Raw genomic sequence first — 27912 nt, 5'->3', positions numbered from 1 at the left:
CAACATCAAATCCATCTTTTTCAGTGTTGGCGGGTTGTGAACCTTCGGCATTGACTGAAAGAAATACATGAATTTTATTTGCAAAATTTTCAAAAGGATCTTTAGGCAAGTTGTTATAGAGATATCATTTCATTAAACGATAGTAAAATGTTTTAAAATTTCAATCTCTTTGATAATACTATTATTATAATCTTAATTTTAATGTCACAAGTAACCCATGGGCCTGGAGCTAAACATTATTATTTCCAGCCGGGAAATTATGGTAGTGAGTAGCTAAAAAGTCAATAAAAAATTCAGTCAGCAGCAATATTAGTCTATGGTCAGCAGTCTAGAAATATATTTTCGAGACGTCAAGTAAAAACATGGCTGTGTGGAGTAGTTTTTGTCGAAGTTTTGGTCAAAACTTGATCAAAAATAGTTCTAAAAATCCGAATTTAACGAAAGTTGCAAACTTCTCGATCAGTTCTAAACTAAAAAGTGGCGATCATGGCCATAGGACGATGGATATGCAGCCTTCCAGGTAAATAAGCAATGGGTGACTTGTTACCTAATACTTTATTATGAATTGAATATACTGGTATTCCTCTGATATTATATTTCTAACCGGGTTTATCTTGTAGGTTAAATGCCCTCTAAGCTATATACGTTTCATAATTCCGACTATGAGTAGCTTTTTCACTTAACTTGTTTTCTTTGGATCCTTTATTTATGTATTTCAACTATAAAAAAATGTATGATTTTATATTTTAATCAATGGAATAAGTAAGCCACTCTTGAAATCCATATACATCTCTGGAAGAATTCGAAAATCATTCGCTTTTTAAAATAATATCAGTATCTTCTTTTTTGTTGATTTACTCTTACACTGATCTTATTAATAACAAGCTGTTAGGTTTATAAGAGTATAGGACTAGCAATCCTCATTATTTGTGCTAATGCTATTATTGTCTCAAAATTCATGATAATCAGTTTATACCTATTTGAAGTATTAATGTTTGTGATAGGTAATGCATAATAATTGTGCTTGGTTAATAATGCTTATCAACGATTATTATTAAAAAATAGTGCTAAGATTTACCCTGTCTACATTGGGATGGCCACATTAAGTAAGTTTGTATGCTTAGCCTTTGAGTGAAGATGTAGAATTTTTAGTGAAAACTAATAGTTAACTATTAAAATCTATGTCAGCTGTCATGTGAACGCGTAAGTAATGTAAATGGTTTTTATCTTGTTCATGATGCATACTTACCCAGTCGGCTGACAGAGTTCACCAAACTGTAGCAGTAAAACTTCAACTTCTGACTCCCCCAGCAATAAAAAATCTTAACCTTCATCCCTTATTTATATCTTAAAAACAACGTAGTTTTGCATATAATTATGAAATATTTTTTGACAGCCTGAAACATAGTTTTTTAAAACGCCAAATTACTATAGCTACAAGGAACAAATGTATAAAGAGAAGGTCTCTTTTTACCCTGTTGGTGGCGGGCATTTTGTAATACTTTTGGAATAATTATGTTGGATCTCCGAATTTGCCTTTGAAGCGATAATTATACAGATGTGTTGTGACATTTAACAATTGTGAATTATTCATTGAATAAAAGAAATAGTTAAATAAAATTATGTAAGAAACATCTTCATTACCTCAAACAATAGAATCATTCATTCGAGTTAACCACAATGCATATTTTGACAAACTGTAATATATGATAATGTAATTTTATTTTTAAAAAGTCCTACATTGACGCTAGGTCCCCCCTACACTGTAGGATCATGTGCGATGTATTTCATCTGATGGTATTAATTATCTTCATACATTTACGATGTATGCTGGTTGCTTAACGACTTCATTCCATGCTGTAAACTTTTACTTTGATGATAAACTCTTTTTCTCTGAATGCATATTTGACAGAAAAATATTTAGGTAATAAGTATTTGGGCTTTTTCGGTTTATTTATACTTTGTTGAATATCGTGACTATCAAATAAAAGCACCTTTCAAAAAAATGAGGGTTGATCCCTTTTATCTAAACCCAGATACACAGTCTATATGCATTATTGTATTTTATTTACTTCTTAAATTTTCAGGTTCCAGTGGCATAAATTCAAAGATATGCTTCACTACTACACTTTGGTCGGAGCAATTCCTTGCGGTATTGTAATTTTGTACTGCAATATTTTCATCGGACCGGCTGAGCTGCAGCCAATCCCTGAAGATTATGTGCCTAAACATTGGGAATATTCCCGTCACCCTATCACACGTTTTATATCTCGCTATGTCTACCACACTCCACAGCAAGATTATGAGAAGTTTTGCCATTTCGTCTATGAAGAAAGGGAAAGGGTAAACATCCAAGATTTTTTTATATATTCTAAAGGTGGCTACACACGTAACTGCATGCTTGACAAGCATGGATGATCAATCTTTTTTTACAAGCATGCGTGAGTGTGTGTATCATTATTTTGCGCAAGCATTTTTATTGTACATGTGGCTTGAAGATTAAATATTTTTTTATCTGCATCATCATATCTGAAAGTGTGTTTGCAAGTTTGTGTCTGCGAACGTCATTCACGAGCCAGCGCTTGATGGCGAAGAATGCGTCATGACAAGCAATCTGTAAAAATTGAACCAAAAATTTCTCTGAAGAGTTTCTTCAGAGTTTCTTACTGGAGTGAGCCATGTCTCTGAACTAGTCTTTACACCACATGGTGTTCTTTAACCTGGACAAAAGTAGCCAAAGCAAGCTCATCGTCGTCGTCCGAGCTTGACATAGTCCAAGCACAAACTGGTGCTGTTCAAGCATACTTGTGCCATGTGTAGGTACTAGAGAGAAAATATTGAGTATATTGCAGTTACTTGTCTAGCCACCCAAACATGAGAAATTCTCGTACTAAGAAAGGTACTTGGTAATGTTTTTTTTTACACTGCATTAGGGCATCTATTGAAAAATTCTGGTATTAAATGTATTTAGAAAGAAGTTCTCTACAGAGTTAAGGGGATCATAATATGCCAACAGAGAACCTAGCGGAAAAATACGAAGCTTGCAATTTGATTTTTTTTTTTGATAATTTACAATTTCAACTGTATTAATTAATAAATATGTATCTGAAAACATTAAAAAATACACATTTATATTTTTTATAAAAATCAATGTTTTTTAAAATAGATATAAAAAAGTAATACAGTTGAAATTGTAAATTATCAAAAAAAGATTCTCAAATTGCAAGCTTCGTATTTTTCCGCTAGGTTCTCCGTTGGCATATAGGATCCCCCTTAAAAATCCATGCATTTCTTAAATATTGCTTTCAGATGAAGCTGAGACAACTGGAAAAGGACATTAAAGCAAAGATGGCAGAACGTCACGATTTCCAGGCTTATTACTTTAAGCCTATCACAGCTAAATATGTAAGGCTGGCAAAGGAACAGGCTGACGCTATGGAGGCGAGAGGCGGTGATGATTAAGCTCTTGTGAATAATAGTCGACAATTATTAATCAGTTCACGACTGAAGATAAGGTGGAAAAGTTCTCCCTTCGCATTCATTATTATTTTCTTCAATGAAATGACTTGTAGATATTTTTTTGTTATAATTTAAAACATTTAATAAATAATGTAAATAAATTAATAATTGTGTATTTTTGAGGTGAGATTTTTTATGTAAATAAAATATTTCATCTTTTCATAACATTTTATTAATGACTATGCCAGATTTCTAACAATTTCAGTTATTAATGCAGTGAATTCAGTTAAATCACTGACTTTTTCATCTGACTACATGGTATATTGATATGAGTTTCTACAATGCTTAAATATAAATGTGTCGCCCTCTAAATTGGGCAAATTTAACAACAATATAAAGAAGAATCGATTGCCGTAACAGTCAAGCGTTTAGTTGTAAAAAAAAAACAATTATAATATGTATTTGTAATGTTAGTTCGGAAATTTAAAATTTGAACTAGATTGCATTTCATACATTTATTAAGTATCACATACAGCTTCTCTGAGAACTATAAAAAGAATATTTGCGCACAAAAAGAAGGGTGCACGGCCAGTTTAACAATAAAGGGACCTTAAATATATTATAATTATAAATGGCTCGATAAGATTGCTAAAGTTTAAAATTTCTACTTTAAGATTGTTGATGAGCGATTTCTTTTAAGGAATGATGATGGTATGACGTATGTAAATAATTCTCTATGAAAATATACCTATATGTTTAGATAAAAAATAGCAAATCACATTCATATTCTATTTAGTTTAATATAAAATGCACTTGAACTATAAAGCAGAATAGGACCATGAACATTATGTCATTTAACCAACACAATATTATGCATTCTTGCAATCCTTATTTCCTTTCAAAGTACATACAACTTTCACAAATTAGATACGTTAAGGAATTAATATGACACGTATGGTATCGAAACGATTTTATTATAATTTGATGATGTAATATTTATTATTGTTCACAATTTGCTGAGAAAAATCTGTAGCCAGTATTATTGCCAAAAATATTAATTAAAATTCAATTTTATTCGTTTCCTATGGACAGTTTAAAATCTAAGATACAATATTAACAATTTCAATGATGAAATGTGGAAGCCTCATTGTTAAATATCGGCATACTGTTTGTCATCCACCTATCGTAGGAAATTCTTTACACCTGATATTTAATCTAAGCGATATTGCATTTCAAAATTGACACCCTACGTACCATCTACCAACATTGACTAGCCCATCTATCTTTGAATGATTGATTATCAACGAGGTTTATTTACATTTAGCTTAAAATTAATTAGGGTATGTATTTAGGTGTGATGTGATATTCATGTTTATTTTTTATCCTTTTCTGCCAATAATGCCTGCTTCGCTTCTTTCTTCGCCTTTTTCTTTTCTTCTTTTGCCATCATTTTTGATTTTCTTTCTTCTTCTTTTGCTTCTCTCTTCGCTTCTCTTTTTGCTTCTTTTTCTGCTTTCAATTTATTTTTTTCTTCTTTTTTCTTTTCCGCTACCTCATTCTTCTTGTTATCGCTCTTTTCCTCTTTCTTATATTTCTCATCGAGAAGTTTTTTAGACTGTTCATCGTCGTCCGTTCGTTTCTCTTCTGAACCCTTTATACTCTGCTTATTATTTAATATGTTTGAATTGTTTTCATCACATTCCAGTATCGTTTTGTGATTGAACATCCTATTGGCATTTTCTTTCCCCCCCTTAGGTGTAATTCTGTAATAATTTGTTGATTTTTTAATAGGCGTCGTTTCGATCTGCGTTAGAATTTTCTGCGCACACCTGTTGAAAAATTAAATTCAACACATTAGAGAAATATGACAAAACTAATGAATAAGGCACAATGGATTGCATAAAATTTCACTGAAGAATCAAATGTTTAACCCATCGGAGACAATTGGCGCCAATTTGACTGCACTGTTGACCAAATGATTCTGGACAATCAGTGTCAATTTGGCCCCTTGTCCTTAGTAAAATGTTTAATTTTTTTTTTTAGGTATTTCTTAAAACTGTAAATTTACCTACATATTTAGAAAGAGACATATGAATTGAAGTGGTTTAATATCTACACAAGTTTAAAAAAACATTGTTATTGAACATAGAATAAAATAGTTGTAGCAGTTTTAGTAAAATCTTGTCAAATTGACTACAAACTGGCTGTCGGTCCACTCTTTTCTCCTTTTAAATCTGTCTTCAATGGGTTAAAAACGAATATCCAAAATCTGTACATAGATACATCTGACGATTAATTATTATTAGCATTGAGTACATAAAAATATATATTTAAATTTTATTTTTACTTTCGATTAGAAACTTTACATAATTATTATGGGAGTATTTGGTTGTAATGAATCTACTATAGCATGGAATTTAATAGTGAACAGGATAATGGCATTTTTGAAAATTTACAATAGGTACTAATATTTTATTATATTAACCATGAAATATTACTAATATTCGTTTTTTGTGTGTACCCAAATGTATACCCATGACTAGGACTGTCGACATTCAAAAGTAAAAGTATTTATATCTGGTATTGGTATTGTATTGAAATAAATGCATCAATACTTTTTTGACAGCCCTACCCATAACCCAACACAATTATTTTATTTTGCTATAATGGAACAACCAATTTTTTACTGAATCGATTTGTCAGTGGACAGACATTTTATCGACCAAAATTACCGTATCTCTACGTCATTATAAATGTACTAGTCACACCCAAGAAATGGATTCTTTATTATGAATGTCACCACACTTATATAAGACACTGACAACCCAAATAGCTTTCCACTTAAATAACTGTTAAATTTAATATTAAGACAGTACTTCAGTGAAACATCAAATAATTTTCAACTATAGGTGCGATGAAATTTCGGACTGGCTGGCAATCAGAGAGCGAAAATCGAGCTGTAAACATGTCAATTTGTTTTGTAATGGCGACGGGGGAATTAATTCTTAAATCGTGTAAAAATGACTAAAAAACGTTACCCATTTACTTGAAAAAGAAAACATGTCAAAGAATATATTATTATTATTAGTAATAGAACAATAAACATAACATTAAATGGACGCATGTTGACTTTTTGTGACAAATTATGTTTTGTTCTGCACGCGTCATTTGCACAATCTTCGCATCGCGTAGTCACAATCGTTTTAGACCGTGCCCCAGTTGAAGTATAGCCTTAATAAAAAAACCAAAAATTACAATGTTTGATCCTAAGCGGACTACGTGAGTGAAGATCGTATTAATAGATTTTGAATTGAAAAATTGAAAAAACAACACGTCAATTTGTCAGACCCGGGGTTGGCATCCGAGACCTGTGACTAGTAGGAATAGTTAGATTAGTTAATAATATTAAAACTATAGTGTTTTGATACATAGCTTATGACCCCTCCAGATGTTTTATTGAGTGTTTACTGAGTGCTAGTTTGGTTGGTATAGGGACGTATGTTAGGTGATTTAGGGTGGCCGAGCTACAAAACCATCTGTTGGACTTTAACGTCACTGTTTGTGGATACATTTTTTTGTACCATTAGACATTTTTTTGTACAGGTTTTTTTTCTACTTCTAAAATAGGAAACTTGGTGCATGCATTCTGTTGAGAATGCAAGAGTCAACTAACAAAATGGAAATATCTAGAGTAAACACCCGTTTTGCTTAGGCTGATCAAAGATTAAAATATACTATAATATTTTGGACAAACCATATCAAAACGTCTGTAGGGAAATTAAGAAAACATATTTTTCACGTTATGGATATATGTAGCATACCTTATTCTGGTGGATGTGGAAGCGATAGCTGTTGATCCTACGGGATTGTAACTCGGGGGAGTACTTAAGGGACATTTGGTGACTTCTCCTTCTTTAATTATTCCTGCAGAGGTAACTCTTGGTTCTTTTCGAACCTCTTTGACATGTGACACTTGGGAAGCCCGGAAATCTCTCTGAAATTCTTTTATCGGTGGTAACCTGCCCGTCGGGGTACACAAATCACTTGAATAGTTTTGAACACGGTAGTCTTGTAGTCTCAACTGAAATAAGAAAAAATAAATTAGGAGTGTAGGTATTTATTTAAAATTAACGTAGGGATACCGTTAATAATATATTGCACAAGTAATTTGAATAAAATGTATTTTATCCTGCAAACAGGATGATTCAAGCCTTGTGCTACTGTGCATAATATGTTCTAGTCAGCAGTGATTCCCAAACGGCTCTGTAAAAGTTTGTGAAAGAGTACATTAATAAAGTACAAAAAAAGTTTAATGTGAATTTTTAAACAATAGAGCATTTTGAAAGTTAAGCCTTGTTAGATATCCCATCTAAATTATTATTGAAGTAGCGAGAGTTTTAATAGAGATGATCTGCCTCGCTTCTGGTGTAAAAAGAGTATGTATGGAAACTAGGTAGGTATATATCAAAATCGTAACCGTTTTCCTTCTATAAATCTTTTTAAATTAGCCAAGCAGAAAAAATAGAATGTAGTCTTAGTAGGTTAAGTTAATTTACATAAAATTTGTGACTAAAAATAATAACATGACATTTTGAGTCTGCTTAATACTTTGTGCTTTAACTTAATTTGTCACTATCAACTGCTTCACACGTCAATTGTGTAATTTACCCCTCTGAATTTAAATATATTGTGACACCCAGGTAGGATTCCCTGAGACTACCTGGATTCTACCAAACAAAAAAAATTGGGAGTTACTGGTTCAGTGAAACGCTCTACCTTTACTTAAGAGCGTACATCAGTGAAACGGCAAATAATTTTCAACAATTACGAAAGTAAGAAAGGTTGTATGAAAGTTCGCACTCGTTGCCTATCGGAGAGAGGTAGTTGAGATATGAGCACGTCAATTATTTGTTTTGTGATGGCTTCGGAGGAATATATTCTTAAATCGTGTAAAGATGACTAAAAAACATCATGCATGTACTCGAAAAAGAAAACATGTCAATGAATATATTATTACTAATATAACAATAAAATGGACGCATGTTGAATTTTTATGACAAATTATGTTTTGTTCGGCACGCGTTGTTTGCACAATCTGCGCGTCGTGTAGTCACGATCTTTTTAGACCATGCCTCAGCTGAAGTATAGCCTTAAGATGAAAAATACTTTTGGTATTTCCGGTGAGTAAATAATAGTTACCTTCATAGAGTGCAGTTGCGATCTTCTGAGGGAAGAAGAGGCAGGTTGTCTGGGAGGTAAGCGGCGGGGCACGGCTCCCAGACATCCGCCTGGACAACCGCTGCCGCCGTCACTTCCGCTGCACACCCGGCCACACCCTCCTGTCCCCCCACTGTTCGCTGTCCCTCCACTGCTCGATGATGCCGATGAAACACCTTAAAAAACAGCATATGGAATATTAACACAATCATATAAAAAATTATTCAACCCAAAGAATTAAGACTAATGAAGAATTAGGTAGGATTTTACACAATTGTTCATATTATGATAATTCATGCTAAAAAGAAACTTCTTTTACGCTTTCTTGTGAAGCATTTTTATCTCGGTGCATGTGACAATTATTTTTACAAATGAACCTTATATGTGAAATAATATTTACTCAGAAAGAAGTATTGAAAACCAATTCTAAGTCTTACTTGAGAAATTAGTTACATATAAATCCAGATTATAATAAATTATCATCTTCACATTATATAGAAAGGCTCCATCTCCAAAGAAGATTATTCTTAAACATCTTTAAATCACATTTTAGAATCCTTTCACATTATTTGTAGATAGCGTGATAGCCGATTGAGGCTATAATTCAAAGGTATGCAATCATGATGCTTATTCACAAATTTTATTTATTGCTTATATGGACTGGTTTTAGGCATAGTGGTTATTGGTAATTGTAAATAATTAATAGAAATGACTGTGGCACTAGAAAATTTTGGCAAAGTGAGGTGTGTAAAATATAATTATGCTTGAATTTTGGTGTTTTCTTAAATATTATATACCTACATAGGTAATATATTTTTTGGAACGGTCATTTTGATCTATTTAAAAGTTGTGTGATATAAATTATTGAAAAATAATATAGTATAACATTTACCAGAAAGCGATGATGATCCACTGGTCATGGAATAAAGACTCGCAGAGTTAGGAACAGAATGAGCACCCACTGAGTAGGCACTTGCGGATCCGGCCAATCCCCATGCCCTTCCCATGGAGTAAGTGCTAGCTGATCCTGGAACCTTCAATAAAAACAAAATTATTAAAAATGGGGAGTGATAAAATTCATTATTTTTGATAAGCAGATATTTTATACGCAGTTATTATAACAACTGTTCACCAAATGACATTCTGAATAACCTTCAGATTTAAGAACACAAAAATGATAGGTAATAAAATCTAACCTGCCAGCTTTTGCTTGTCGGTAAAGTCTGCTTGAGTCGTAATATCTTGGCTCGGCAGATGACGCACCGCAGGGGTAGGAGTCGTTGACTCACAGCCATCTGGATGGTCTTCACAAAACATTTCCGGCAGACCACTCGGTGACCACAAGGAGATGTCTGCATTGTTGCTTTTGCGTTGACACATATAACGCACTGAAATAGAAATGTCAGTATTAGTCAAACTTTCATTGGAGAAAGCAATTAATTTAACTTTTAAGGTGAATAAAAAATATTTTTCAATGTTTTTATGTTTTTTGATATAATTTATGAATTAAAACAGTTTGATATATGATATTGATATACAATATGACGTAATTATCAAATAAAAAGTCTCAAATTGCAAGCTTCCTATTTTTTTCCTAGGTGCTTTGGTAGGTGAAGCATTCATCTTTAAGTTATGGTGTTTAATTATTTTTTTTTCTAAATATAAAATATTATATTTATTATGACATAATAAAACAGTCGACTACATTATTGTCTCCTTCCACCAAAGTTTCTCATCATTGGCTCAATTCATGCGCGTCTTGCCCACCTCCTTCCTGATGAGGCCTCGGCCCATGTTCCGTGTGAATATCGTAAATGAAGAATTTGGTTATCTTTGCAATCTAAGCTTACATAATCTGTAAACTTTGTAGGAAATATGTATACTTACCTATGTCATTATAATTCCCTATCTTTCCTAATTTTATAAATGATTATTTCATGATCACTTAAAATACGAGGGTGGGTCAATAATTCCTTAGAAAAAAGCATTAAAACACTTTTTATTTTTGTATTTTTTTTTTATTTCTCAACATAATCTCCTTGGAGCTCAATACACTTGGTTAGACGTTTCTCAATTTTTTTTAAACCGTCAGAAAAATAAGTTTTCGGAAGGTCCTCAAAATAAGCATTTGTCCGATCGATGACTTCTTCATTTGAAAAAAAACGTTGTCTACTTAGCCATTTTTTTAAGTTTGGGAAAAGGAAAAAGTCACTGGGGGCTAAATCTGGCGAATACGGTGGGTGGTCGACCAATTCAAACTTCAATTCTTCAATTTTAGCCATTGATCGTAAACATGTGTGAACACGGGCATTGTCCTGATGAAAGAGGATTTTTTTCCTGTTTAAATGAGGCCGTTTTTCTTCAATTTTGTTTTTTAGCTGGTCCAATAAAGATGCATAATAATCCCCTGTTATTGTTTTTCCTTTTTCCAAATAGTCAACGAAAATAATTTCACGTGCATCCCAAAATACAGTAGCCATAACCTTACCAGCTGATTTTACGGTTTTCGCCTTCTTTGGACATGGTTTGCCTTCGCAATCCACTGCTTTGACTGTTCTTTCGTCTCGGGAGTATAGTGGTGTATCCATGTTTCTTCTACAGTCACAAAGCGACGAAAAAATTCATCCGGATTGCGTTGCATGAGCGACAACAGGGCTTTAGAGGCCACCACCCTATTGCGTTTATTGTCGACTGTGAGCAAACGCGGCACCCATCTTGCAGAAATATTTTTCATGCCCAATTTGTCATGTAAAATAGAAATGACGCCACCTTTTGAGATCCCTGTAACCTCAATTATCTCACTCAACTTTAATCTTCGGTCACTTAACACCATATCGTGGATTTTATTGATCATTTCTGGTGTAGTCACCTCTACAGGACGTCCTGAGTGTGGTTCATCCTTTGTTGATGTACGACCACGTTTAAATTCATTTAACCAGTTATAAATAGTTGCAAGTGAAGGAGCAGATATGCCGTGAACTAAATCCAACTCATTTTTTATTTCCTTTGCTGTTAACCCTTTTATATTAAAATGTTTAATAACAGCTCTAAACTCAATTTTCTCCATTTTCCATTTTTCCATTTTCCACAAGCAAATTTTTTTTTTAAATGTATGAGAAACACACAACAACCCGACCGATCTAATTGAAACTTCGCAGCATACTGAATCGGTAGTGCCGCTGCATGAAAACAAACCGCTTACAGTACAATTCGCGCCACCTGTCGGCTTTTCTAAGGACTTATTGACCCACCCTCGTATATTAGGCAATACCATAAAAGACTATTATTGTAAACGTTGTCGTGTTAATATTGAGAATAATGCCATATTTGGTAGGTACATTAGATGTCCGTAGTTATAACAACTTTTTGAAATTATTATTACATCTGTCAATATGTGCATTAATTACCTACATCTTCGATAATAAAATTGATAGAATTGAGAGAAATTTCAATATTTTGCATTCTATATTTGGCATGATATACACCCGATCCTCTTTTTGCACGAAGGATATGTTCCAAAGAGTACCGTGCAAAACAAAACCGTGTAAAAAAGATAACATGCCCATACAAAAATGGTAGATAGGTTCCGTTACTTAAAATCAACTCAAAATACGAAATTCTTGAACTCAAAAATAAATCGAATTTATTTATTATTTATACATTAAAATATTTATACATAAAAATACATAGTTTTCGATTTAAATTAAATTTAGCACAGATACATTCATTCAGTCTCGTTACTTGACAATAAATGTGTCCGTTAACTGCTGTTTTTCTCTGGCAAAAAATCACTCTCATCGCTGGAAATATTTTTTAATGGCGCTGACGCCGAAGTACGCGGTGCGTCTCTCGTATCGAACCCGAAGTGACTGACTTGTGGCGCCATGTATGTACGTATGTATGTCCGCGCGGCATCCGGTAAGAACATATTATGTATGCCCCAGTGGCGTGCGGTCCATTGCAACGCAATTTTTTATAAATATGTACATACTACATATTTTTATTCTTTTTAGTTTTTTTAAACCATGTTAAAGCAAACCATTGTTTATTATATTATTATTATGTCAAGGTCCATACTTTTCTATTCCATAAAAATGCTAAAATAATCAGAGAAAAGAAAACTTTTCATTCTAAAAATGTATGGTTTTGGCATATGATTTTTCATTGGTGTTGGTCACTTTAAACACTAATTATTTCAAGCCAGACATGTAAAATCACGTTCCAATTATCAAACACCGATTTATAAAACAAATTGATATTTAAAAAAAATTACACCTGTATTTTCTCATACGATCATTCTCGAATGTGAGGACACAATAATTGGGACACGGTAATGACATAAATTATAAATGTATCTATATATTTCTTACAAAGTCAAAGATTGTTCAAACCAAAATTCTTAATGTTGAACTTACAGGGCATGTGGGCCTTAAATACAAATGTTTGGAAACTAATAATATGTGATTAGGAAATAATAAGAATTAAACATTTTGAGCAACTTCAAAAAATAAGTATGCATTCAGTTTCCTTACTTCATCTTCTTGGCAAGTGGCTAATTCGGGTTCATTTTCTTCTAGTTTATTGAGCAGCTTATCCTGAAACAATGAAAAAAAACTATTAACTTAACTGAATCTAATAATTGAGCCCATATCCGTAAAACGAGTATTATCCTGAAATATTGGAATATTTCAGAGATGTGCAACACATGGTCAGTTTAGACTGTCTACTGCCACCTTTTGTTAGAATATTAAAGTCATATTTGGTGAGTGGATGCATAGGTGTATGCCGCGTAATTTAAAGCGATTTACCAAAAAACAGCGTTATCACGATAACGCTCGTTTTCTGGATATGCGCTCAAACCTTCATAATTAGAGTACATATACGTTTTATAAATTTGCACTTTTTATTATACTGATACCACTCTGCTTGATTACCTCGCATAAAATTAGATCAAATGATATTCACTTGTATTACTATAATATTATGTAGTAATAAATAAATTAATAGATAATATATTATGTAAAAAAATATTTTTAGAATATATTCATCCTAGAGTCGAAGTGCAAAGTTTAGAAACAAATACCTACTAAATAGGTTGCACGATTGGCTGACTCGAGCTTAAATATTGGGACACCTAAATAAGATTTCATATAAATAAAATGATTTCAAGTTATGTATACACATTTATATTTTTATAAAAATCAATGTTTTTTAAAATAAATATAAAAAATATTAAAACTACGAATTAGTCAAATTGCAATTTTAGATTTTTTTTGATAATTTACAATTTCAACTGTATTAATTAATAAACATTAAGACCCTTTGCTACTACGGTGCTTTTTAAAATCCGGGCGAGGATTGTTACCAATAATTGTCGATAAATGAAAGTATTGTATTGATTCTGCGAATTGGAATATTATGAAAACACGTTTCGTAATTAATTTATCGTTTTGAATAGATAATGAGGCAATTAGATATCCCTCGCTGCATGTATTGTTAAAAGTAATTAACATATCTCTTTCTCGCTCCATCATACGGGCGATCGCGAGAGCGAGCGAAATGCACGATCCGCGCACGGAGTTTTGATTTTTACCAGTTATTGGAAACAATCGGTTATCCCACACGAGGGATAATACAAAGTAGTAGAATTAGGAAACTACCCGGCCGAAAAGAAATTTTTTACATGGTGGCCTCGTTAAAAGATCGCGTAAAATATGCGTGATTTGTGAAAAAGGTCTTTTTGGTGTTTGTTTATTGGAACATTTAAAATATGTATCTATTGCAAATGATTTTATTTCATTATTTTTTTATAATTAAATGAAACTGTTTTTATATAACACAAATCCACTTTACATAAAGATATAAATAAAAAGGATTTCATGTTATACACATTTAAATTTAAAAAAAAAAAAAAATAAATATAAAAAATATTAAAACGATGAATTAGTCAAAAATCTAAACGTCAGAAAATTGAAAACTTAATAAACTAAATTATAATAATAAATATGACCATAAAATATAATGTAGTAATAAGATGTGACCCTGCAACGAATTCACATGTTATTACATTTTTTTACAATTGTAAGTCTATCTTTGAATTAAAAAAAAAAACATTTTAATGTTTTCAGATACTTAGGTACATACCTACGTATTAATTAATATAGTTAAAATTGTAAATTATCAAAAAAATGTCTCAAATTGCAAGTTTCGTATTTTTCCGCTAGGTGCCTCTATAGGTACAACGATGTTGAAAAAAAATGCTAATAGGTAGATATGAAAAAATCGAAACACAATGAAAAAATATTATCAAGTATAAACAAAAAAAAAATCATTAAAAATAAGATGCAGTTTATGTATAACTGTCTGTTTCCCTACTGAATGTGACTTTTTGCGTGTTTTCACTCTCCTAAACATTACGGACAAGGGTATAAGTATAATATCCTCTTTGAAATCAAGGGAGAACATTTGAATTGAAACATGCAGTAGGTCGAGAAGATTTTTGTCTTTCTAAAATTCATTGTAGAAAATTCTTGTTCGGTGCTTTTTTGTTGTAAATTTATAATTGTGGTTCCTTGTATTTCTGTATTTTTAAAATGAAAATCCACAAATCTTGATGAACATTCAGTTTGTAAATCTCCAATAATAGGTACCTACCTACCGAGAAAAATGCCTTTTTGTTTTTACTATCCAACTGCGGACACAGATTAGAACATAATATATTATAACGGTGTAGGTAAGTAGATTTTCTTCAAACAAAACTCTTATTAAACATTCAACATACGGACCGCATGTTATATTACGAGGGTGGGTCAATAATTCCTTAGAAAAAAGCATTAAAACAGTTTTTATTTTTGTATTTTTTTTTTATTTCTCAACATAATCTCCTTGGAGCTCAATACACTTGGTTAGACGTTTCTCAATTTTTTTTAAACCGTCAGAAAAATAAGTTTTCGGAAGGTCCTCAAAATAAGCATTTGTCCGATCGATGACTTCTTCATTTGAAAAAAAACGTTGTCCACTTAGCCATTTTTTTAAGTTTGGGAAAAGGAAAAAGTCACTGGGGGCTAAATCTGGCGAATACGGTGGGTGGTCGACCAATTCGAACTTCAATTCTTCAATTTTAGCCATTGATCGTAAACATGTGTGAACACGGGCATTGTCCTGATGAAAGAGGATTTTTTTCCTGTTTAAATGAGGCCGTTTTTCTTCAATTTTGTTTTTTAGCTGGTCCAATAAAGATGCATAATAATCCCCTGTTATTGTTTTTCCTTTTTCCAAATAGTCAACGAAAATAATTTCACGTGCATCCCAAAATACAGTAGCCATAACCTTACCAGCTGATTTTACGGTTTTCGCCTTCTTTGGACATGGTTTGCCTTCGCAATCCACTGCTTTGACTGTTCTTTCGTCTCGGGAGTATAGTGGTGTATCCATGTTTCATCTACAGTCACAAAGCGACGAAAAAATTTATCCGGATTGCGTTGCATGAGCGACAACAGGGCTTTAGAGGCCACCACCCTATTGCGTTTATTGTCGACTGTGAGCAAACGCGGCACCCATCTTGCAGAAATATTTTTCATGCCCAATTTGTCATGTAAAATAGAAATGACGCTACCTTTTGAGATCCCTCTAACCTCAATTATCTCACTCAACTTTAATCTTCGGTCACTTAACACCATATCGTGGATTTTATTGATCATTTCTGGTGTAGTCACCTCTACAGGACGTCCTGAGCGTGGTTCATCCTTTGTTGATGTACGACCACGTTTAAATTCATTTAACCAGTTATAAATAGTTGCAAGTGAAGGAGCAGATATGCCGTGAACTAAATCCAACTCATTTTTTATTTCCTTTGCTGTTAACCCTTTTATATTAAAATGTTTAAAAACAGCTCTAAACTCAATTTTCTCCATTTTCCATTTTTCCATTTTCCACAAGCAAATTTTTTTTTTAAATGTACGAGAAACACACAACAACCCGACCAATCTGATTGAAACTTCGCAGCATACTGAATCGGTAGTGCCGCTGCATGAAAACAAACCGCTTACAGTACTAGTCGCGCCACCTGTCGGCTTTTCTAAGGACTTATTGACCCACCCTCGTAGTATAGTCAAACATTTACGAGCCGCATAGAGCCCGCAGGCCACCGGTTGCTGACCACTAAATTACATAGTTCAGTCCACTAAACTGTAGAAGCTCACAATCGTATCTATTGAACAAGATGACTTGTCGACTGTTTATATTAACCACCTATTAACATGTATGAGATATTATAAATTATTGTTATATTAACTAATTATTATATAAAGATAAACATTCCACAACACACTGCCAAATTTGCGTATTTACTCTCTGCTCCCCAGCGCTCGGAATGGAGCAGAACGCACCGGAGCGCCGTTCCGGTTCGTGGTATTTCCGAGGATGGCGTTCCTGTTCGTAAAAACCTCGAAAATGGCGTACCGGTTCGTAAAGTATCTGACTTCCAGCGAGCCGTCTAGTAAAATCCTCAAGCGTCTTACTTAATATTATAACGTTCCGGTTCTTAAATCTTTTTTTTTAATATACGTGAAGGATAATAATATTTTCTTGAAATACGGAAGAGCGGCATTCTCAGTCTATTTAAGGGGCAGCATATGTCCTAGGGACGCCCTTGGTTGTATTATTACTAAATCAACATATTAAATCAAATCAATCAAAATAAATACATTATCAATTATAAGTAAAAATACAGTGACGTCCCGTGGGGGTAGACGGTACATATGCAGAAAATAGAGACAAAAAAGAAAATAAATATATATTTTTAGAGTACATTTCTTAAAAATGCGTTGTATTTTCGCCTGCGGCGCTGATAAACATTGCCTGTCCATATATTCAGTGGATGTGCATTTTTAATATTTGCATTTTATCCTTCGATGGTAGGTAGTTTAGGTCCTATAGTTATAACAAAAATTCTGGCAGACGTAATTTTTTGGAAAATTATCGAGCGCTCCGGTTTGTAAAATTTTCTATTTCGAGCACTGCTGCTCCCACTCAGCATCGCCAAAGAGAAATTGCGAAAAGATACGGAATATACACCTACTACGGGAACGATTCCTACATTCACATAGCAAAGCAATTCTTGAAGACACGAATAAAACTTTTAACTCACACCTATTATTATAAGTACATGTAATCAGTGACGTCCCTAGGCAAAATGACGCCCCATTTCATTTTTAATCTCAAATTGTATTGAGGCCCTGTTATGATTAAAAAAACTAAGATACCGGTACTTTCTAATGAAGTAACCTCATTTCCGCTTCATGGAAAACCGTCACCGCTATCAAAAAATGTAATGATCCCATTCGTTCCTTCGTTCGCCGCCCCTAATCAACACATGACCTGCCTACTCCCACGGAACGTCACTGCAGGTAATGTAGTATTTTGATCTTACCTAAAGAGGTTAACCTGAGACATAACGACGCTTGTCTCTGTGATATCTCAAACCTTCAACACTCAACAATATCAAATTTTAACAATGAATGAGCCGAATTAGCTCCTAATATACAACTTTACTAAAGGTCTCGATTACACGAATTTATTACAATATTCATAAGACATTCTGTGAAGTAAGTATTCATCAAAATAAAAAGCATAAAAAAATCATCGTATTAGTGAATCCTGGAAACATAACATAATATTGAACTCTCAGCGTCGATTCATCGCATAGGTAACATTTTTACATTTTACCTCCTAGCCTCTCAGCGCCTTGGGCCTCCACGTATACGCTACCCATAGTCTAATCCCGCCACTGACAGCAAGATGGAACAGACGTCTACAAATCATATACAAACATAATATAATTAATTATATTAACATTCATATAGGTATTTTTCAGTTTGTTCAGTAAATTTACACTTCGGCTCTGGTAAATACAATTTAATCATGTTGGTCCGTATTTAATTTTATTGATTGCGCCAAAATTCAGCGGTTGGTTACAAAATAGGAGCGCTTTTTTCTGGTGCATCGTTTGTGAATTTACAGACACAAACTGCATTTTCCGTTTAATTTCCGGAATCGTATTACGATGTTTTTTTAATTAGTTTTTACTTGACGATTGCCGATGTCAGAATCGACGTCGCCACTTTAATTTATTATCTATAATTTAGGAATTTCGACACATTTTTAATGCATGTAATAAATAATTATTGGTGATGCGTCGCTCAAGATCACAGATGCATAATAACAATTTATTATTCACAAGGCACCAGAAAAATGATGCATATAGGTAGCCTTATCACCCGGTTATGAGAAAAAATAAATAACACAACACCGGTACCTAGGTATATAATATTATGTTAACGAAGTTGTCGCTTCAATTCAGTGGTGTTCAAACTAATAAAAAGCAAGAATCTATTATATTTTCTAAAATCTAAATCGTGAAAACAGGCGCACACACAATGGGGAGATTTCGCAAAAATACGAATTATTTAGGTGAATAGAATATTTCTTCTTCGTGAGGACGTCTTGGGTATCGACAGTTTTCTCAGAGGGTCTCGTCACTCCTCTCGGAAATTTACGGCACGGAAGACCCGTGTTAGTGTAGTATAGGTAAATCATTCTACAGTGGCACCATGGGTACGGAAAAAGCGACTTGTAGTGGTATTGTTTGTTAGCATTAAACCAGGCATTGCAGCAAGCAATTCCATTACATACGCGTAACGCCTATGGTGCCACTGTAGAATGATTTACCTATACCCCATTTACACGTGCATGGATTTACTGCTGACAGTGTATTATCGCGGCCATAACAAGAATATGCGGCAGTAGAACGATAGTGGCGTACCTGCCGGCAAAAAAAAGAACTACATCGCGGAGAAACTTTAACCGATTTTTACAACCTGTCAAATAGAACCATAAAATGACAACATCGCGTCTCGCTCACTCTTGAAGAATAAAATTGGAGAGACAATCAGTACTTTTACGTGTAAACAGTTATTGATCATTTAAAATACGCACTATTGCTGCCAGTAAATCCATGCACGTGTACAGGCGCTATAACACCCGTGACACTCATGGATAATAATAAGCACAATCATCAGTGGCATCCAATGTTTGCTTTAATATCCTGTCTTATAGACAAGGCAGTGCGGATGACATAAACGGACAATAACAACCCTAATCATTACAACTGATAAGGCACGCGTATTCAATAACCACTTTCAGATGCGAGAGGTGGCAGTAAGCAACTAGTAAGTGAGCACCCGTAGTTATAGCTGCAGGCCAGGTAAACTCAGTGTGGAGTAGTGTGGGACCCATGACATTATAAACAATATAAACCGTTCGACCATCGTGGGCATTGAATCTACAATATGTTTTTTTTAAATTCAAATGCTGTATATATACATTTCCCACGTTTTTTGAATTGTTATAACTTTCATTCTAAATGAGAAATTATTATAAAATGTTTGCTTTGTCTTAAAATAACACACCCCTTCGAAAACTCTTGGCTAGGTGGATCTGCAACAGGCAGTGACGTTTTTATTTGACGCAGACGACGCAATCGATTCGAGAGGGTAATTAAAAATGGACCTCGAAACAGTTTAAAACAGTCGTGCAATTCTTAAATGTCTGTTTAATGTCATCAGTCAATGCTTCGGAGCTCTACGTCACTAAACGCGCCACTGGCGACAGGGTAAAATGAATAGGATGGTGACCAACTATACTATGAGACGAACGTGAAAAAGACGACACAATAGATATATTTTTTACTCCGTTTTTTAAATTAAATTTTTATTTAATTCTCTAGAATCTAGATAACGTATGATATTCTACATTATATTATTATTATTTATAGTTTGGTTACCTGGGTGATCATTAAAACAATATTGAGTTATAAAAATTACCGACAGACAGAATAATGTTCCCGAATTTAATTTATTTTTTTAGCCTGACATATCAATATGTTAAAATCATTTTTTTGTTGAAAATTTACTTATTGTTTAAGTACGTACTTACTGATGTTGAACCCACTCGCCCACTTCATTACAAGCTCTATGTACTAAATTTATTTGTGTCAACAATACCTACCAACGGTCCCTATATAAGTAGGTGCCTCGGTACTTTATTTAAATAATATAACATACAGTATTTATTATCTTCAAAGTATTCAACTGGATGGATATACAGAGAAGTCATAATTTTCAAGGTGTGTTTTTTAACATACACAGTTAAATAAACATTTTAGGAATATTTAAAAGATGACATGACCGTTTTAACTTGTCTGTACATAATATGGACTTACTTATTAGCGGTTTTGGGGATAACAATGAATGTCTCAGAAAATAGTTATGTAGGTACTCTAGAAATATCTCCATATTTATCGAAAATGTTATCTTGAAAGAATAGAATAAAGAATTCTTTGAATATCGAACATTAATTTTCATTACTATGGTATTTTTTTATTTTTTTAATTACGTGGGTAGTCTGAATAATATATACACAGAAATGACAGTTATACCTATTATTAAAAATATAGTATTAAGTTTTCGCATAACCAGTGACCACACAATGGTTGATATATATATTTTATAAATAAGCTAGTGAGACAGTGTTTAAAACAGTAGGTAACTCTACCTAACCTAATATTCATTTAAATTAAAATATAGATTAGAAACCCGAGTATAAGGGAAGTGCGATACGTTCTGGGTGTGGTTCGGAGAAGGTACGAATCTCGAGTGTGGAGAAATATGGAATAAACTTAGTCACGTGTCAAAGAATATGTTTTTTTAATATGACTCACAGGTTTGCGACTACATGTGTTATTAAGTATCATGAAGTGGGTTACCTTCTGGATGAGGCTGTCATAAGGTAGGTATAATTCTCCAGTGAAGAGCAGTATTGGATACACTTAAACATGTGTTAAATAATAATATGTTATTTTCAATAGTTACGGATATTGTGTCATAATATGTAAGTATTAAAGTTTGTCACGTAAAAGCAACGCGCATTAAATATTGGTAATATTTAAGGACATGCAAGGGGTTATGGCGGTAGTTCTGGCTTGCCCTTCAGGGACAAAATATCAAAACTGCCGTCAAAGTATTGGTCTATGACTATGCCCAATGGCGACTGGCATTCGCATAATACTGGAGAATATTTAATTAAAAAGACTATCGAACTTTGGAAAACTATGATTCTATTATAGCACAAAACACCAAAGTTAACTAAAGTAGCAATGCCTTCGATAGTTAATTTAATAACTTACAGACATTCTAGCTAAGTATGCAATGCATATACTATTTGGCGCCATCTCAAAAATTTCCGTTTAATTTACGGTTTATTTCTAATTACTAATTACTCAATGTTAAAAACCGGCCCGTCTAGGTTACAAGACATGTCGTATGCCAAAAATGCGGTTGCTCGTAAATAATATTTTGAAAATAATGTTTAGATTACGTACCTTCGCGCGAGTCGATGGTGATGGAACCACGACTGATTTCACAAAGCAACTTTTTTCCTATATGCATAGATGGAGATTTCTAATGATGAGTCTTGATTAGTAAACCTTTACAAGGTTACACACGTGGCTATTACGAAAAAGCGAACTTTTCTATTATGTGTTGATGGTTGGCCATTCGATTAGGTAACACTTATTGAAAGAGGTGGAAAGAGGGAGTATATAATATAATACCTTCATAACTTAACCTAATTATCATAATTTCAAACAATCAATATTTGATTAAAATTAATTACATGGTCATTGATCACTGTTACGCATCCAGAGCTTTTTCTTTTTATATGTTCCTTTGTATTAAAATATAACTTAGTGTCTCATCCTTAAAAATTTTGTTTTCTAATACATATTATGTTGATTGATGAAATGGCGGTGGGCCGGACATATCGCACGGCGAACGGACAACCGCTGGACGAATACATTCATTCAGTGGTACCCGAGGTGCACTAAGCGACAGGGGCGCCCCAAAACCCGCTGGATTGACGAACTTGTCAGGTTTGGTGGAAGTACGTGGCAGAGAAAAGCAAGGACCGAGAAGAGTGGAGGGAGCTGGGGGAGGCCTTCATCCAGCAGTGGATCGACCCCTGCTGAAAATATATATTATGTTTGTTTAGTATCTTCGGATGCTATTAACTAAAAGTATGATGGGAAAATTATTTAACCGTTTTTCATGCATAAATTATTGATTTGATTACAAATATTTGTATACTGTATCTTCGTGTACCATTATAAATGTACAATTAAGATTTTCTGATGGAAAAACAGTCAAACCAACTTTTCCTGATGGAAAGCAAAATGAACGAACACGGAACCGTATTTTTGTCAAGTTGCTCGAGAGGTGCTCGTCGTGCCGTTAGAGGTCTAGTGCGGGAAAAAAGTGGGACGAGTAAGTAGATCAAGCACCAAGCACCACGGCTGCAGTACGGAAGGTGCCGGGTTCGATCCCCGGCGCCAGAAGCCGTCTGGGTCACGGCCAACTTCTTAGCGCGTTACGCAATGCTATCAGTGCTATCACTTTCATGGGACATCTGTAACTGGCTCCGCAACTCTAACAATTTTCATCATTATTAATATTGCTGAGATATGTTGGTGTTTTTATTATTATTAATTAGGTGGGGAATTCAAGCTATGAAAAAATATACATTTCAATATCTGTACGCTGCCAAACATAGTAGAAATGGTCACAAAGCAATATTAAAAAATAAATTAAAGCGATATATTTTATTATTATTAGGTAGGTAGGTGCCTAATATAATATACCTACCTACATATTTTATAATTAGGAAGGTTTGCAAACAAAATAATGATGTCCGAGCACTGAGGACAAATAACTCTTAAAATTCTAGGTAACTTAACAACTTAAAGTCATAAAGTATGCAATAATCTCATATTCGTACGTGAAAATCAACGACCAAAATAGCATGTCCGAAAATTTGAGAATTACAATCATTTAAAAGTTCAATCCCATAAAATCTCAGGATTTTAAATTTTGCCCATTTTTTGATATCTGGTATCTCGCTATCTGGTGGATATAAATTACTATAAATTTAACATTTAGCACTCTCTTGATTGATAATTTAGTATTTCGATTATTTTATACGAAGTTTTATATACACGCATATCAACGTATTGTTTACGAATTTCCGATTCCATAACGCAAAGAAAATCAGGCCGCAGAGGTTTTCAAACTTTTTCGGTTGACGGTAAAAACTCCTACGCGGTACCCCATTTTTTTAGCATTCATTCTCAAAAATAAAAACTTTCAACAGTACTGGGGTAGTTTGAAAAGTATGTTAATTTCTATGGTACGGCACCACAATTCACAAATGAAAATTAATGCTGACAAGTATCATTCTTTATATGACTTCTATAAAAAGGATTCCGTGCTGGTCATAAGGCATTTTTAAATTATTAAAGGCAAATTTTATAATACTAAATGGTCATAAGACATCATCCAGTTGTCCAAAATGTTTGCTTAAAAGGTAAAAAAAATAACACTGTGACAAGAATGAATATTTGAAAATATAAGAATCAATAACTAGAAGTGTATGTACGATATTATTATGATAATGGTTTTATATGTACATTTTATTAAAATTTGTTCATTTTTGTCGATACTTTTACAATTTGGTTTTCTAAAATAAATAACCGTATATGCATACAATATATATCGTCGCCCCAAAAGCAAAAAGGCACTTGTGCATAAATTGAGTTTAGTGAAAAACGCATTTTAAGTGTTTTTAGAGTGAAAAAAAAATCGTGGAGAGGTTATTACTTAATATTTTGAAATGAAATTTGGAGCACGTATGACCTAATTACTCGAGATTGAAATGCAATTTTTATTTTTTTTATAATTTGCCAATTTTTGATTGATTTTTAAGAGGTTTTAAGTCACATGTTACTTTTTCCCTATATGCATTTATGAATAGCGTTATCTTCATCTTTCGATTTGCGAGCGTCCACTTTACGTTTATTGTGATCTTCCAAAATATTTATTTGGGCCTCTTTGTCCGCTGCCAACAAATTTTTAAATTTTTCACACATTTCACAAGTACCCTTTTTCTGCAACGAAATTATTTTTTTATATAAAGGCCCTTACTCACTTTTAAATAATTACACTTGTTTCCTTTTTCCTATATTATTTTTGTAAACATTGCACATAGTTCCTAAAATCGTGTACATGTTACCTTTTTCCTATAAATTAAATGAAGATCAGTTTACAAATACACAAGTAACCTTTATTTTCTTTGCTCAATTGTGAATTCATGGATTTTGCTTCACAAATGCCGTTTTGCCCATAATATAGAAAAAAAAAATTACGAAGAAAACTGCATTCATAACTCAAAACCGTCAGAATTGCACATATGCCCTTTTGATTTTGGGGCGACGATATTTTCTCTTAGTAATATATAAAATGTTTTAGCGTTTTCCATGTCGACGCAAGGAGAAATCATGTTATTATTTTTCATTTCATGGTCGAGTTGTTGAAATCTCCTGAAAAGAAATTCAATAGGTACGCTGTTGCTTGTGCCATATATTTCATAGTTTCTGCAACTGCATTAGTTTACAATTTAGAACCCACAATATTATTTATTTATTATTTGAAAAAAAAATGGCGATCATAATTTACCAAGCATAGATCGGACTTGTCTCGATTTAAAAAAAAATCTGATGTCACCAAGAAATCCTGATTAATACACAATATAATTATCATTTATAATATTTTCACTTTAGCTATTACGTGAACAATAAATATTATATGATAAATGTAGGACCATGGTCTCCACACCTTGAAGCTGGTGGCTCCGTCCACCATGCTACTATCCTTGTCCGATCCCCTACCTATTGTTAAAGTTGGCAGTGTGACACTCTACAGTAACATTTTAAAATGAATGGTGTTCGTGGTAAAATTAAGGCTATTCAGTGTAATTTTAGCGATTTTTTGTATTGTTTAATATATCCATTTGAATTATGGAGTTGCCTGGAATCGGCACACAACAATCAGAAATTGCATCGCATAACCACATATTTTAATTGAAGGAAAATAGCGCAGCAGGCGACTTTATTTACTATTAAATCAAATTTGTGATGTGTGTTTGTCTCACTTATCTGATCGAGCCCCCACGCCGGAGCCCATCTGAGTCCTGGCTCTGTCAACAGCTGGACATTAATTGTGCATTGTATTTTGACATTTTGAAGGGTATCTACCACTATAGATCCACCAGTATAAGTTGTCTGATGAGTGGTGAGGACACCGGACGATATGATGGTATATCTATAACTACTATCACTATTTTAGTATAATTATGTTATGTAATATTTAAGAATGCATGTAATTTAGATTGCAATGAAGTAACAGATATAATTTACTGTAATAGACAAAAACACTAGGTCAACGATATTTTGTTTTTTTAGCCTAATGACCATATTTTATTTAGTATATAAGTAGATAAACACAGAGACAGCTGACAGGTTGTTTGCAAAATGGTATATCAAATAATCATCAGGAAAAATGCAATATTCCGTGTCAGAATTTGAAGCATGCGTGATTACTGATTATATTTCTTTTCTATATTAACAGCGCAGCAACAAAAACATAATATCGATATTAATTTCGGCAATGAAATTATTTCTCAATAGTTACGTTATGACATTTTTAGGCACACACCTACCTTCCAAATGATGGAGAAAAACCGTGTTATTGCATATTGCATGCTTATCATTTTTGGTAATAAAGCGAGAAAAATACTTCATTATAATCATATCGTTGCAAGTGTTGCAACAGAAACGCAATGAAATTGTGTGTCTGTGTTGAGAAACTTCCCAATACTTTTGTCAATGTTTTATTTCAAACATTTTTATTGAAATTTTATAATCTTTCCATAATGATTATCGCTAGTCTTATTATCAATGCTATCCCTACGTCACTACCTGTATGACGAAGTATTAACCTATCAATGTGGCTCAAATGGTAGCGAATTAATTATATTGGTCATTGACATAATAATGAACATAGCACAATGTGAAGAATTTCATTCTTTCGTAAATAGATAAATTACATTGTAATATGATAGAGACCAATCAACCCACATTGCAGTATTTAAAATATGCATTTATGTCTTTATAGCGTTGATGTCTTATTCGGCTAACGTGGCTGGAAGTGTACGATTAAATATTACCAAATGAACTTTACTTACATTGCAATAACGACCAATATTACAAAACTGCTTTCATGTATTTGACCTACTATAACTATACTAACCATCCCTTTTTACAAAAGACTATTTATGAAATTAACCTGCCACCTCCTATAACTTTTTTATAAACATATTATAAGTACCGATTTATGATAGGACGTGGAAAATATCCAAATTATGAATTTTTACTCCCACTTTCTCGATGTTTAAATATTTATTCGCAATCATCACATTTTCTCACACTTTTCCATGTTTATTATCAAACATCACAATTCTATCCACTTTACTAGTCTCTGCTTTATTATTGACAAAAATTTTACACTTTTCTAGTCGCTTGAAGATTAGTCTTTATGTCTTTCATCGGCTAACTGACATTTCATATAATTCATTACACTTTTATTCATATCATAGTCAGTGGAACTATTTATTACCACTTTCAGAAAAATAGCTTATTCTTGATCAACGTGATTAATCTTGGAAAATTTAATATGTAATAAATATACATATAAATAAATTTTGTCTGTCTGTAGAAGCTCCATTTTCGACGGTTTGTTACTTAAACATCGAAACACTGATTTAAAAAATATATTACATACTTACTTCACCCTGTCACATACAAATTAAATTTTGCATTGGATATCAACTGTAATATAAAATAACATATTATTATAGTCACAAACTTGTGAGCCTTGTACAGACTTACAAACTTATCTGAAGAATGGGATGGGGGAGCCACTGTCGAAAACTACCCAATCAAGACTCGTAACTGGACAAAATCTAACATTCGAATGTAATTTTCAAAATAGCGTCCTATGGTAGTTTGTAGTTCCATTTGTGGTCATTCTACATATAATAAGTTTGTAGGTATGTAGGTACATGTTCATGACCGCAACGTTAGCGTATTCTACGATTGAAAAAAAAACTATAACACGTTGAACAAAGATAATGTTATATCCGTAAAATCCTCTAAAAAGTTAAAAAAAGAAAAAAATATATCAAAGTCACGTCATAAGATAATGAGAGGTAGTGATTTTATGATTTTGCAAA

General features: G+C 33.1%; 2 protein-coding genes across 2 annotated transcripts in view; one reads left to right on the top strand and one right to left on the bottom strand.

Annotated features, from left to right (window-relative positions):
- Positions 1-295: 295 nt before the first annotated feature.
- On the top strand, positions 296-3680 carry ND-SGDH (NADH dehydrogenase (ubiquinone) SGDH subunit). Its single transcript, XM_085953342.1, has 3 exons — positions 296-520; positions 2088-2343; positions 3310-3680. Exons 1-3 carry the CDS (start codon positions 363-365, stop codon positions 3460-3462), a joined length of 567 nt encoding a protein of 188 aa, XP_085809468.1. The 5' UTR covers positions 296-362; the 3' UTR covers positions 3463-3680.
- Positions 3680-27912, bottom strand: part of LOC147068066 (uncharacterized) — a 120636-nt gene continuing 96403 nt past the window's right edge. The window contains exons 2-7 of the mRNA XM_085953335.1: positions 13209-13271; positions 9873-10064; positions 9569-9710; positions 8659-8852; positions 7281-7540; positions 3680-5288 (exon numbers count right to left, since the gene is read on the bottom strand). Coding sequence (XP_085809461.1) covers positions 4832-5288; positions 7281-7540; positions 8659-8852; positions 9569-9710; positions 9873-10064; positions 13209-13271 — 1308 coding nt within the window. The 3' untranslated portion in view covers positions 3680-4831. The remainder of the gene's footprint in view (positions 5289-7280; positions 7541-8658; positions 8853-9568; positions 9711-9872; positions 10065-13208; positions 13272-27912) is intronic.

Source organism: Rhyacophila brunnea, unplaced genomic scaffold, assembly GCF_057557595.1.
Source record: "Rhyacophila brunnea isolate RB1 unplaced genomic scaffold, BYU_Rbru_1.0 scaffold_3, whole genome shotgun sequence".
In the NCBI taxonomy this organism is placed as follows: Eukaryota; Metazoa; Arthropoda; class Insecta; order Trichoptera; family Rhyacophilidae; genus Rhyacophila; species Rhyacophila brunnea.
This window is presented reverse-complemented; position numbering and strand designations above follow the sequence as displayed.